This window comes from Nerophis ophidion, linkage group LG13, assembly GCF_033978795.1.
Source record: "Nerophis ophidion isolate RoL-2023_Sa linkage group LG13, RoL_Noph_v1.0, whole genome shotgun sequence".
In the NCBI taxonomy this organism is placed as follows: domain Eukaryota; kingdom Metazoa; phylum Chordata; class Actinopteri; order Syngnathiformes; family Syngnathidae; genus Nerophis; species Nerophis ophidion.
The window spans coordinates 21,912,581-21,927,083 of record NC_084623.1 but is presented as its reverse complement, the minus strand read 5'-3'; the positions used below and the strand labels follow the sequence as shown (position 1 = coordinate 21,927,083).

Below are 14,503 nucleotides of genomic sequence, written 5' to 3'. Positions count from 1 at the left end.
CGCTAACCAAGGCAACGGGCTGAATTCTGAAGTGTTTCGAGCAATTTTATCTACTCATATTCAGCCAAATGCTTAAAGAGGAACTGCACGGTTTGGGGAATTTTTCCTATCATTCACAATTGTTAGCCACCTACTACTTGCTGCATTTCAATTTATAAAATGCAGCAAGTAGGAAGTGACTAACAATGCAAGTAATTGGGGTCCTCTATTGTGCCCATCAAGAAAGCCCTCTAAAAATATATATCCAATAACCACCAACAATCCTCCATTTACATCTCGGGATTTGCATATTAACTAAAAATTAGTGACATTGTTGTTATAAGTGCCTACGCACAGGAACTACTTGTAGCGGCGCCATGATAACAGAGAGGTAACACAATTATGCAGCTATTAACATACTTTACATTGTAATGTAATGCAATAAACCAAATGTTCTTTCCCAAAAATCTGACTATAAATACATGCTTCCTACTACTACTACGACTACTAAGACTACTACTCCTACTACTATCATGATTTATGTGGACCCCGACTTAAGCATGTTGAAAAACTTATTCAGGTTTTACCATTTAGTGGTCAATTGTACGGAAAATGTACTCTACTGTGCAATCTACTATCTACTATTAAAAGTTTCAATCAAACTTTATTCAAAGCCTTCAGTGATGTTTTTTTAACGTTAGTTATGTTTTTTTCTTTTCCTTCCAGATCCAAATGACCTGAAAAGCTTGTATAATGATGGCTGCTCTCCAGGAAAGAGTGTGGGTAGAGTATTTATTAAGTAATTTTGTGTTCCCACTATCTGATCGTGTTTCTTTTTTAGGTCAGTATTGTGTTAAAAAATGTTATAAATGTTATACTCTTGTTTGTTATTTAAACTGTTTTAAAAGTCTATATTGAAATGTAATGTTAATTAGCCTCCCTCTGAGCAGGTGCAAACTAAGACTTGGAATGGCGTAAGGGGACATACAGAGATGTATCTGCATTATAAAGATAAGAAGAATCAGGTGTGTTCCATTCAAATCTACTCAACAGATGAGTTCAAAACATAAGCGTTTGTTTATCTGCAGTCTGTTCTGTTTTAGTGTGTTGCATTGCAAACACTGTACAGTGGTACCTCAGAATGCAAGTTTACTTTATTTTACTTTAAAAGGAACCTATGATTATTTATTTTTTTTACACCTAAAACCCTTACAGTAAGGGTTTTAAGTGAAAAAAAAAAAATTCAGCGCCTCTCCCGAAAACCTCCCGGGACAAATTTTCTCCCGAAAATCTCCCGAATTTCAGGCGGAGCTGGAGGCCACGCCCTCTCGAGCTCCATGCGGACCTGAGTGAGGACAGCCTGTTTTCACGTCCGCTTTTCCACAATATAAACAGCGTGCCTGCCCAATGACGTTATAGAATAGAATAGAAAGTACTTAATTGATCCCTAGGGGAAATTTAGCACCACAGTTCGCTCACAATAAACAATAATAATAATAAATATTACGTAACATATATTATATATATAATATATAATATAACTGTAGAATGATCGAGGGCAAGTTCTAGGTTTCTTATGTGGGTTTATTGTTAGGCAGTTTCATCAACGTCCTCCCAGAGCGGTAAAAACACACAACAGCAGTAGTCACGTTTTCGTCTACCATAAAGCAGTTCGTCCGCCGTAAACAGCAATATTGTGACAATCTTGAGAGCTAGACTTAAAGGGAACTGCACTTAATGTTTTCCCTATCTTTAACAATCCTCATGAGAGACAAGAAGTCTTAAAGGGGACCGATTATATTTTTTTGTTTTCTAACTTGTAAAAAATGGCTCATTCTAAGTGGCTAGCAATGCAGCTAATGGAAGCCATCGATTCTGCCTTTAAATCACTTTGAAATTGCATCTATAAACTGCCACAATGCTTAATTTATGTTCCGTAACCTGTATGATAAACAAGCTATAGCGACATTGTTATTGAAAGAGTGAACACTGAGGAAGTCTTTTTCCAGCGTAGTAATACAACGTCTTAGGACGACATGTTAAGGCATTAGCCGTAAGCTTGCTGCGGCAAAAGGTAAGCTAGCTCCATTTTATTTTGACATAGCTTGGCTCTTAAGTTCCACATTTGCTGCTTTGAGTCACGCCGACCTCACCTTCTCGGTTTCCGTCGGCTCCAACGTTTCAGCATTTCTTCGTGCTTGCTTTTTGTTAGCAGCTGTTCATCCTCCGTATATTCAGGCTCAAAAAGATAATGTAGCCGCCTTCGTTGTCTGTTACTAAGTCCCGAGGCACAACACACTTTTGTTGCTGAAATTTGGAAGTGCGCCGCAATGGGAACGGAAATAAATGCGCTTAAAATGACCAAAATACGTCTAATATTGTACATGTTACATATTGTTATGAAAGTGTCTTTTAGTACATTATAATATACCAGTATACGTGCAGTGTGTATATTAAATGCGGATAAAGGATTTTGAAGGTTTTATAGAGGGCTTTTAAGGCTACAATAGTGACTTCCATTAGCCGCATCTTGCAAGCGTTTTTCATCATCTTTTTTTTTTCACCCCTAAAAAAGACATGTTTGTTCTTCTCCCTCATAATGTTTGTGGACAATAGGCAAAATTCACCAAAAAATGCAGTTCCCCTTTAATGTCCAAATAATAGCATCCAACTATTCTTGTAGCCGACTGCAAAACCCTGCAAAAGAGGCATCCAAAACTGTATGGACGCTAAATGTATGAACTTCATGATTTGATAGTTTGAAATTGTTTAACACAAATATCAAAATTTGTAACAACAGGCGTAACTCAGAAAATACTAATTATAGCATAGGTCCCCTTTAAAACTTCCAACACAGCTCGTACCTTGAAAAACAGCCCCCATTGAAATGAATAAAAATAAATTCAATCAGCGCTTGCTTTATCTCAAAACACCATGCCTGTAACACACTTTTAGATAATAAATATTGTATGAAAAATAATAGAATACAATGTAGTACAAACTACAGTAGTTTATGAAGTATTCTAATAATATTGTACAGCATTTACTTTGTAGAGTAGAGTTTTACAATATCGCCTTCCCGATGCTTTTCCATCAAACACACCATCAGCAGATTTTTATTTTTCATGGATGAATGTCTGCGGTTTAGATAATATTTTAACATCCTTGGCTGGTGTAATTGACTTAAATTTGCTTCAGTATGGTTCAGACTAGCAGTGCTGCACTCCAACTGCTCCTACTCTCTGAATCTGTTAGATTTTACGGGCAGCACGGTGGGAGAGGGGTTAGTGCATCTGCCTCACAATACGAAGGTCCTGAGCATTCCTGGGTTCAGTCCCGGGCTCGGGTTCTTTCTGTGTGGAGTTTGCATGTTCTCTCCGTGACTGCGTGGGTTCCCTCCGGGTACTCCGGCTTCCTCCTACCTCCAAAGACATTCACCTGGGGATAGGTTGATTGGCAACACTAAATTGGCCCTAGTGTATGAATTTGAGTGTGAAGTGAAGTGAATTATATTTATATAGCGCTTTTTTCTCTAGTGACTCAAAGCGCTTTACATAGTGAAACCCAATATCTAATTTTTACATTTAAACCAGTGTGGGTGGCACTGGGAGCAGGTGGGTAAAGTGTCTTGCCCAAGGACACAACGGCAGTGACTCGGATGGCGGAAGCGGGGATCGAACCTGCAACCCTCAAGTTGCTGGCACGGCTGCTGAACCAACCGAGCTATACCGAGTGTGAATGTTGTCTGTCTATATATGTTGACCCTGCGATGAGTTGGTGACTTGTCCAGGGTGTACGCCGCCTTCTGCTTGAATGCAGCTGAGATAGGCTCCAGCACCCCAAAAGGGGCAAGCGGTAGGAAATGGATGGATGTTAGATTTTACACGGAAAACATCACATAGTGTAGTAAAATTATTGATGTGAACACAGAACAACGGAAGGAAACTTGAAAGTGGTTTATGTTTCAGAATGGCTGTTTTGCACATTTACTTGTCAATTAAAAATGTATTCAGCCTCAGACAGATCATCCAATCATCATGCAGAAGCTCAGTGTCCAGGCCAGCCAAAGCCAAGCCCACTTCTAATTCACATCCAGTGACACTCTGAGTCCTTCGGCAGGACAAAGCCGAGCATTTATCCAATGGCTGTGTAGTTTTGGCTGCAGTGAAACAACCCACTCTTCATAGCTCGGTTGGTAGAGTGGCCGTGCCAGCAACTTGAGGGTTGCAGGTTCGATTCCTGCCTCCGCCAATCTAGTCACTGCCGTTGTGTCCTTGGGCAAGACACATTACCCACCTGCCCCCAGTGCCACCCACACTGGTTTAAATGTAACTTAGACATTGGGTTTCACTATGTAAAGCGCTTTGAGTCATTTGAGAAAAGCGCTATATAAATATAATTCAATTTAAAAAAAAAATTAACTCGCCTATTAAACTCAATGGAGGATCATCTTAAACACTGTTTAATGTACTGTGACACTTCCACAATGAATGAGAATAGGGGGAGGAGTATCTCCAGCTTTTTGCGATTTCCTGGATAGGAGGAAGAGGAGTCCTGATTATTTTTTCCGCCGTCCTCACCACTCTCTGCAGAGAATTCCAGTCTGAGGCACTGCAGGCTCCAGTCCAGACAGACATGCAGTTGGTCAGTAGGCTCTCTATAGTACCTCTGTAGAATGGTAAGAACGGGGGGAGGGACTTGTGCTCTTTTCATTTGACACAAAAAGTGCATGCGCTGCTGAGCTCTTTTTACAAGAGCTCCAGTGTGTGGGGACCAGGTCATACTGTCAGTATCTGCACCCCCAGGAACTTGGTGCTGCTTACAATCTCCACTGCTGTGCCGTTGACGAAGATGGTAGTGTGGTTGGACTGCTGCCTCCTTAAGTCGACGATGATCTCCCTGGTCTTGTCGACGTTCAGGACCAGGTTGTCGGTTCTGCACCAGTCAACCACATGTTTCGCCTCCTCCTTGTAGTCTATGTCATTGTTGTCACGGATGAGGCCCACTTCGGTTTTGTCGTCCGGATACTTCACAATCTGGTTAGTAGTGGACCTGGCACAGCAGTCATGGGTCATTAATGTGAACACTGGCTCCCCCCAGAGTGGCATCCTGAGTCCGCTGCTCAGGGAGATTGCACTGGAGGTGTTGTCGCCCACTTTCATGTCTGTGAGGAAGTCAAGCAGCCAATTGCAAGTAAGCAGCAGCGCACAGTTGCACCAACTGATGCAAAGAGGAGTGGTCCATCATGGGTCCCGACTTTGAACAGCTAGAGTGTCATCTGTGGAGGCTGATCCTTGGTCACCTGATAACCTCTCTATGCAGGAGAGGGGGCAGAGCAGAAAAGAGAGACAGCAGATCAACTGGTCTAAAAAGGGGTCTATTTAATGAATATGAGTTTATTTTGAACATACAAGCATACAACATGATACATCACAATTTCCAGTTTCTCTTTTCAACACGTTCGAAAAGGAGTAGGAAGAAGCAGAGCTTATTTAATCATACCCCTTTTCTTTTACATAACAGTTGCTAAAACTTTTGTTTATTTCCTGTTCTCAATGTCTTCACAATATATTTCATAAGTAATTAAATACAAATAAATAAATAAATAATTGTTGAAGTTTTATTCCATACAATTTAGATAAGTAAGATTATTTTGACAATGAAAGAATGAATGGGTGAATAAATTCAGAAGGTTTATCATGATTCTGCTTTTTTGTACTTTGTAAACACTTTAAGTTTGAAGAGTTTCTTGAAGTGGATCATATTAGTACATTGTTTGATTGCTTTGCTTATTCCATTCCATAGTTTAATTCCACATATAGATGTACTCTAGGTCTTAAGTGTTGTACGTGCGTAAACATGTTTTAAGTTACATTTTTCTCTAAGATTATATTTCTCCTCTTTTGTTGAGAATAATTTTTGTATATTCTTGGGAAGCAGGTTGTAGTTTGCTTTGTGTATAATTTTACATGTATGCAAATCCACTATGTCTTGGAATTTCAGTATCTTTGATTCAATAAATAAAGGCTAAACAAATTTAAGGCTATTCAAATGAGTTTTAAGATGGGACTTAAATGCTTCCTCTGTGGTAGCATCTTTAACTATTACCGGTAGGGCATTCCAGTGTACTGGAGCCCGTATAAAAAACGCTCTAAAGCCTGTAGACTTTTTTTGGGCTCTAGGAATCACTAATAAACCATAGTTCTTTAAACGCAGATTTCTGGCCAGGGCATATTGTACGATACAATCAGCAAGATAGGATGGAGCTAGACGATATAGTATTTTATACGTAAGTAGTAAAACCTTAAAGTCACATCTTAAGTGCACAGGAAGCCAATGCAGGTGAGCCAGTATAGGCGTAATGTGATCAAACTTTCTTGTTCTGGTCAAAAGTCTAGCAGCTGCATTTTGTACCAACTGTAATCTTTTAATGCTAGACATAGGGAGACCCGAAAATAATATTTTACAGTATTGCAGACAAGACGTAACGAACGCATGATAATGATCTCAGGGTCGGTGGTGGACAAAATGGGACAGATTTTGCGACATTACGGAGATGAAAGAAGGCTGTTTTAGTTACACTCTTAATGTGTGACTCAAATGAGAACGTTGGGTCGAAGATAATACCAAGATCCTTTACCGAGTTGTTTTGTGTAATTGTTTGGTTGTAAAATGTTAAGGTGGTATTATTAAATAGGTGCTGGTGTCTAGCAGGACGATAATCAAGGATTTCCGTTTTCTTAGCGTTAAGATGCAAAATAATGGTGGAAATCCATTGTTTAATTTCATTTAGACACGCCTCAGTGTGACTACAATCTGGCGTGTCGGTCAGCTTTATGGGCATGTAGAGTTGGGTTTGACCAGCATAACAGTGAAAACTAACACCGTATTTGCGTATGATGTCACCAGCGGTAGCATATAGATGCTGAAGAGTGCAGAACCAAGTACCGAACTCGGTAGAACCGGTGGAACTCCGCACGTTACTTTAACATACTCCAAGGTCACATTGTTATGGGAGACACACTGCATCCTGTCAATAAGATAGGAGTTAAACCAAGAAAAGACTGAGCCTGACATACCACTATGTTTTTTAATACATGATAATAGAATGTTAGGATTGACTGTATCGAAAGCAGCGCTAAATAGCAGCAAAATGGATAACGCATCAACATCCATAGTTACCAATAGGTCATTAGTCATTTTTGCGAGGGCTGTCTACGTAGAGTGATTTTCCCTGAAACTGGACTGAAAGCATCCAACAATCTCTGTGAATCCCAAGTGTTCATTTAGCTGCTGTGCAACAATTTCTTTTGAGGATTTTCGAGTAAAAGGGAACGTGGGATAAACAGTAGTTTATCATGAGGTCAGGATTGAGGTTAGGTCTTTTGAGCAGAAGATGAATAACTGCTTTTTTGAATGCTCGGGAAACCGAGCCAGAGGAATGTGATAAGTTAATAATATTTAACACTGATGGTTCTAATATTACAAACAGCTCCTTGATACGTTTCCCAAGAAATCCCAGGGTCAAGTAAACATGTTTGTTTTGTCCCATTTACAAGTTGCAAGAGTTCCTCTAATATGATTTCTTCAAAAAGAGAGAGATTATTTTGGAGGGTAATATCCGTTGTACATACATTCGTGTCTGGGTTAATAGAACCCAGTTAGAGCTATGACGCGTTTAACTTAATCTCCTTATTTTTTTGAGTTAAATGTTCTTAGTAAAAAAATTAATAAAGTCATCAGCCGAGTGGCTGTAGCTACCGGGGGAGTCCCTTGTTGGGTTAGCGATGCTGCTGTCCCGAACAAGTATTTAAGTTTGTTTTTATTGAGGCGGATGAGATTGGAGTAGTAATTAGTTTTATCGGTGTATTTTTAAGTAATTTAACTATCACTCCACTCTTGATAAAAAACCTCAAGTTTAGTCACACACCATTTGAGTTCCAGCTTTCTACATGATAGTTTAAGAGCTCTGGTTTCTTCTGTGAACCAGGGGGTATGCCTTTTAGGGGCCTTATTTAGCTTTAGCTGTGCTATACTATCAATGGCGTCCATATTTCTTTGTATTTGGGATCTGCATAAGAGGAGGCATGGCGGGGATATTTACAAAGCTACCTTGCCTTCCTTCATACGAGCCATATGAATACCCCCATTAGTGAAATTTTTCCCATTTGTGACGTCAGTGGATTATCGATAAATGGTAGAAAAATGGTTTGTGCTGGTCCACCATTGTAGTTCGCATTGTAGTCAATAAGCTCCTTCTTTTTCGCAATCCTCTTCTTCTTGGAGAAGACTGTCTCGTACATGCACATGCATCCTCCATTGTTGTCATTTCTAATACAGAATGGCGTTTAGTTTGAGTTTGTATCTGTCAGTAGACTCGATCTGTATGGAAGTGCTAAAATCTACAACACGGCTGACAGGAAGTAGAAGGCACCGTCGAAATGGAGGCACGTAAAACTTTCCGACCTTAACTTACCGTGGTAAATTTCCGAAAATTTACCGGAAATTTACCCCTTTGCGACCCTACTCAAGAGGTAGTCACCTGAAATGTTTTTTTAACCTCACAGGTGTCATAGTTTTGATGCCTTCAGTGATTATCTACAATGTAAATAGTCATGAAAATAAAGAAAACGCATTGAAATGAGAAGGTGTGTTCCAACTTTTGGCCTGTACTGTAAACCTCAAAACCTTGTTTTTCAGGACATTCAAGTTCCCGGTATATATTTTCCACATCCCAAAAATCCCACTTCACTCTAATTCCTCTTTGAATCTGAGAATGACTCACTACTTTGGTTTAAGTTCAGTTTGTAACTGTGCACGTGTTCTTTTCTTTCCTTCAGAGTTACGACACAGAACTTTTGCTGCCAAAGGAAGGTTCATGTGTGCAAGTGCAGCCAGTGGTGGTAGTGAGGAGTGAGTCGGAGCCGTCTGCCATCAGCTTCATGGGAGCCTTACGTATACCGGTCAGTTCCGCATACATGTAGGGTAGACTCTGATTGCCAGCCTTCTCTTGAAAAAAATCACATTTTTTTAAAGATAAAGGGATGTTTCCTGTAATGAGCCTAAAAGGGACGCACTTTGTTCAATGTAACCGTGAGAATCAAAACTAACTTGTTGAATAGAGTTAATGAATGACAGGAAGTTTGATGTGAAATTTTACAACAAACTCATTCCCTAAAAAAGCCGAAATAACTCACTTACTTTCTGTTAATTCCACGTGGTGTAATGGTTCGCGGCTCTGCCTTTTGTGGCAAAGGGTGCGGGTTTGATAGCCGGCTAGGTAGGACTGGACGATTATGGCGAAAATAATAATCACAATTATTTTTGATTGATATTGTAATCACGATGAATAACACGATTATTCACTAATTTGAAAACCTGAGTATTTATGGTACCACCAAAACTCAACTTTAAATATAGCTTGAAAAAAATCCACAAGTAAAATAATAATAGTAGTAACAGTAAATTTAAATAACAATAGCAATAGAGGATGTTGTAGTCGTAATGATTTGTGCAGTCCTTTGAGACATTTGTGATTTGGGGCTATATAAATAAACATTGATTGATTGATTGATTAAGTTTTTCCGTTTGAATTGTTTTTAATTCCGTTTTTTACCTTTTAAATTTATTTTTCCACCATAAAGGGACAAGCGGTAGAAAATGGATGGATGGTGTGTGTGCTTTTGTGTGAATTAAAATGTTATAAAATGCAAAAATCCTCACATTTATTAGTGCAATACATCTTTGGGCAATTTTGACCAGTATTTTAGGTCAAAGCATGGCATTTGTGTAAATGTATCAATAAGTACATTATACTTGGTTTTTCAAAACCTTTATTTTGTTAGCGCAGTCAGACCGAAATGTGGAAGAGAGGAATTGTTATTTTCACAAACAAACTTTCATTCTCACAATGACAACATGTCACTTATAATAATGTCAATTTCCATGTTTAAAAATAGATTTTGTTATATTGGTTAATTATGAGACTCCGTCCACGGTTACGTAAATGTTATAATCAATTGACTTTCCTTTTTGGTTGAGTTTAGTAATTATTGATGTGTCAAATATGTAGCAACCATGGTGAGATACCAAACTTCTAATCAACGTGCTTTGTTTTCATTCATTCTCTCCTCAGGGAGTTTCAGCGTAACAAGCTCCAGTATTTGCATGCACGTTGATCGGCCCAATAATTGTTGTTTTTTATTACCATGTTTTCATTATCGTGAGAAGCCATAATCAATATCGAAATCAAAATGTATTTAATTGTCCAGCCCTCTAGCGAGGGTTGCGTCATGATCAGAAATGCCTTTTTGGCCTTTGATCCGATCCGGTTTCGAGTCCCGATCTGATATTTTGACAATAATTAAAATTTTACGAAATAAAGTGGCTAGTAACGAAACCAAAGCACAAATGTATATCGCTTATCATTTAAATCATTTGGGTTTTGCCCTTAAAGTCCTTCTCTATCCATTTACTTATTTCCTGAGTTTGTAAACATTAATAAAAACGATGAAAGAAAACAATTTTGTGATCTAATCACTGTAGTATTTAATTTAGTGTGTAATCACTGTAGTGTGTAAAAAAACGAGACAAAAATGTTGACAGAAACGAAATCCAAGCATTATTAATTTCATCTTGTAGATGGGTAAGACAAATTGGGATTATATCCAATCAGAACTGTTTAACTGCGTACAGATGAAGTCTTTCCTTGTTAGATAAGAAGTTTAATTTCTCACCGCCAAAACAAAAATAAATGGATTCAACATGTTCCACATCATAAGATGTGTACACCTGGGAGAAAGTGAAGATAGTGAAATTAAGAGCTAAGATATATATTTTCGTCAAAAGACTATGACTAAAACTAAATTAAAAACTGCAAAACTAACTATGTCATGGAGGCAAGCATTGGTAAACTGGACATCGGCTGCGCTAAGACGGCGTGTTCTTTGCAGCTTGCTCTCATATACTGTATTTTCCGGACCATAAGGCGCACTTTTCTCAATACTCGGCAGTGCACCTAATAACCCGGTGCGCCTAATGTACGTAATAATTCTGGTTTTGCTCACCGACCTCGAAGCAGTTTTATTTGGTACATGGTGTAATGATAAGTGTGACAGTCAAACATAAGAGATATGTGTAGACTGCAATATGATGACAATATCACTCAAGTAAACAACACCAACATTTTATATGTTCCATTGAAAATATAGAACATTACACACGGCGCTCGGAAAAAATCTATCAATATGTTTTAGTATGAAGCCGCACCGCTTGGTGGATTGTTATGGTGTGTGTATAAGGTAAGACATCTATCAAAAATAATTGTGCAATATTATGCAAAAGCAACTTTTCTTACCTTCTGGTACCTGCTGATCTGTATTTGGGATCTTCTCAAATCCTGAAAAATTGCGCGCTTCCGCCTTTGTAGTCCGTGGAGACAACGTAGTCGATAAGCTTCTTCTTTTTCTCTATCTTTTTGTCATGGGACATTCATCCTCCGCTGTTGCTATCTCTAATATAAATTAGTGTAAAGTTCTTACTTATATCTGTCAGTGAAAGCACTAAAACATACCAGTGTAGTGAGTTTACATTTATCACCCAAAGAACTTTAGTTATTAGAGTTCCGGTCGCACAGTATTTCCGGCCTTGTTGTTGTTTCCGGATGAGGAGACGCTGCTCCGTTATTGATTAAGTAAAGTCTGAATGTCATTAAAACAGTTAGCTCCATCTTTTGACACTTCTTCCACTACAACAAAAATGACGGGGAGAAGACGCTGCCGAAGGTGAGCCACATAAATAAGACCGCCCACAAAACGGCGCATCCGGAAGCGACTGTCAGAAAGCGTCTTGAAGATGATTTGTAAAACATAATCTATACAACATTTTAACATTACATGTTGTGTAGACCCCAAGGAAAAATAATAATAACATGACTCCTTTAATGCGCCCTATAATCCGGTGCGCCTTTTATATGAAAATTGCTTGAAAACAGACCATTCATCAGCAGTGCGCCTTATAATCCGGTGAGCCCTATGGTCTGTAAAATATGGTACTAGCTGGTGTTGTGGCAAGAGACGCACCCTCCTGAAATTCATACATCTTCTGCAACAAGGAGTATGGAAATGTAATTGTGTCTCCCTGAGCGTGCATTCTTTTTGAAGGAATTTTTCACGTGAGTAGGATCTTCAGCATGTAAACACTGGGCAACAGCTGTGGTAAAGATCGGCTGGGCTCTACAGCTCATCGTATGATCTCCCATCAGTTAATAAAGGCTAAAAATCGGCTCCTGATCCTATCAGATCCCATGATCGTAATCTGGATATGGTTATATTTGCATTTCAAAATATGTAAAATTTTGCAGTAAAGTGGGAGTAAATACAAGGTTTTTATTTTTATATACTGTATTTCTCAGACCACCGGGCGCACCGGATGAACGCACCTATTAAGGACTATCTTTATACAAAAGGCGCACCGGATATGTTTTTGTTTTTTCATGTGTTTTTTGGTCAAAATGTTGCTCAGATTGATTTACAGACCTTCTTCAAACCACTTTCTGACCGTTTCTTCAGGATGCGATGTTTTTTGGGTGGTCTTATTTACGTAGCGCCAGTTTGACTGTGTCTTCTCCCCACCATCTTTGCTGTACCGCTAGTTTTTAGCGCTTCAATAGCAAGTCTACTGACAGATATAAGTTAGAACTGTACGCTACGTTATATTAGACATGGCAACAGCAGAGGATGAATTCTCCACAACAAGAGGATGAAGAAAAAGAAAGAGCTTTGACTATGGACTACGGCGCAGACTACAATGGCAGACATGCACAAATTTTGGGGACTTATGTAGATTCCAAATACACATCAACAGGAACCAGAAAGGTTGGTTTTGCATGATATTTCAAAACAAAATGCCAAGTAATATGTCTGCTAATATGTGCCATTACGGGGTCCTTATATACCCACCATAGCAATATCTGTATGTTGAAGCACAGTACGTCTGACTACGGTAGCCTTAATATGCCGACAATCCATCAAGCAGTGCAGCTTCGTAGCTTACTCAAGTCTTTCTAAAACGTTTTGACAGATATTTGAGCGCCGTGTGTAATGTTCTATATTCTCAATGAAACATCAAAGTTTTGGGCTTGATTGCTTATGGGTACTTGCTAGGGTCATTTATTGACCAGGGAGTGTCAACCTGCAGTCCACAGTACCTGTTATGTGTGACTGCCATCTAATGGTCATGCGTACCATTATCCCATGTACCAAATAGACATATGCGGTCCTCTCCAAGGTTTCTCATAGTCATCATTGTCACCGACGTTCCACTGGGTGTGAGTCCCACTTGGTGTGAGTTTTCCTTGCCCTTATGTGGGCTCTACCGAAGATGTCGTTGTGGTTTGTGTTGTGGTTTATACAGCCCTTTGAGACACTAGTGATTTAGGGCTATATAAATAATCATTGATTGATTGATTGATCGAAATAAAATTGATTTGAGGTCTTCAAGCACAACCAAAATTAATACGTACATTAAGTGCACCGGGTTATAAGTCAAATTTTTGAGAAAACGAAAGGATTTAAAGTGCGCATTTTCTGTCCGAAAAATAAGGTATATTCAAGAAAAAGAGACCGGGAAAATGCAAAGAGAGAGGACAAAAAAGGATATCTTGACAAAAATGCCAAAGTAGGTTGTCAGGTATGCAGGAAAGGCATCCAGTGTAATTAAACTCAATCATCAAGCGATTGTTTTGTTAGCCAACTCCTGACAGGAAATAGACAAAATTAGATATTTATTTGATTCTGTTGCACAAAAAAAATATTTTAATTTAGTGTTCAAATTAATTAGAATTTCTCCTAAATATGCATTTAATTTAATTCTGTTTCAAGTCAAATAGTGTGAAAATCAAACACGCAAAAAAACCCAATTGAAGACAAGACAATCAAGTCTGACGGCCCTTCTAACAAGATGTCCCTTAATTCATTTTTTCAGGGGTTGGCAACCCTAATACAGAGCCATCCTGATTTGGTGCATGCTACTATTATTACCCTTTTTGGTCACCGTCTGAACTCGTATATCCTCCTGAGAACTAGCATCATCTGCAGTGGAAAATGTTTTTGGTCTATTTCTTTTGTTAAAGTTATACATTTTGGAAATAAATAGTTCTGTTATACAAACCCGAAAATATACTGCAAAGGACGATGGCTCTCAGGAGCCTCTACTTTCTGAACCACTCTCATACGGAGAATAAAAGTTGTATTTTCCATGCAAATCGTTTTGTACACATCCAAATCACACCTATTTTCTGTCATCTCTGCAGGGTGTGATTGAGTTCTCTCTGTGTCTACTTTTTGCAAAGCTGGTCAGCTATACCTTCCTCTTCTGGCTCCCACTCTACATCACTAAAGCAGGTGAATGACATTTAGATTTTCCAATTTTTGGCCAATGTGGCAAAAAGGAGCGAATGTGTTTTTATTGTTTCACTATTGTTATGAAAAATAATACACATTAAATAAAACAACCTCACCAAAAA

The 14,503-nt window shown here is 38.8% G+C and overlaps 1 protein-coding gene across 4 annotated transcripts in view; it reads left to right on the top strand.

Moving 5' to 3' along the window:
- Positions 1–14,503, top strand: part of slc37a1 (solute carrier family 37 member 1) — an 82,580-nt gene that overhangs the window by 35,425 nt on the left and 32,652 nt on the right. For 3 of the 4 annotated variants that reach the window (XM_061918599.1, XM_061918602.1, XM_061918600.1), the window contains 4 exons: positions 706–758; positions 930–1,004; positions 8,820–8,942; positions 14,291–14,381. In XM_061918599.1, coding sequence (XP_061774583.1) covers positions 706–758; positions 930–1,004; positions 8,820–8,942; positions 14,291–14,381 — 342 coding nt within the window. The remainder of the gene's footprint in view (positions 1–705; positions 759–929; positions 1,005–8,819; positions 8,943–14,290; positions 14,382–14,503) is intronic. The other variant, XM_061918601.1, reaches the window with a different exon arrangement.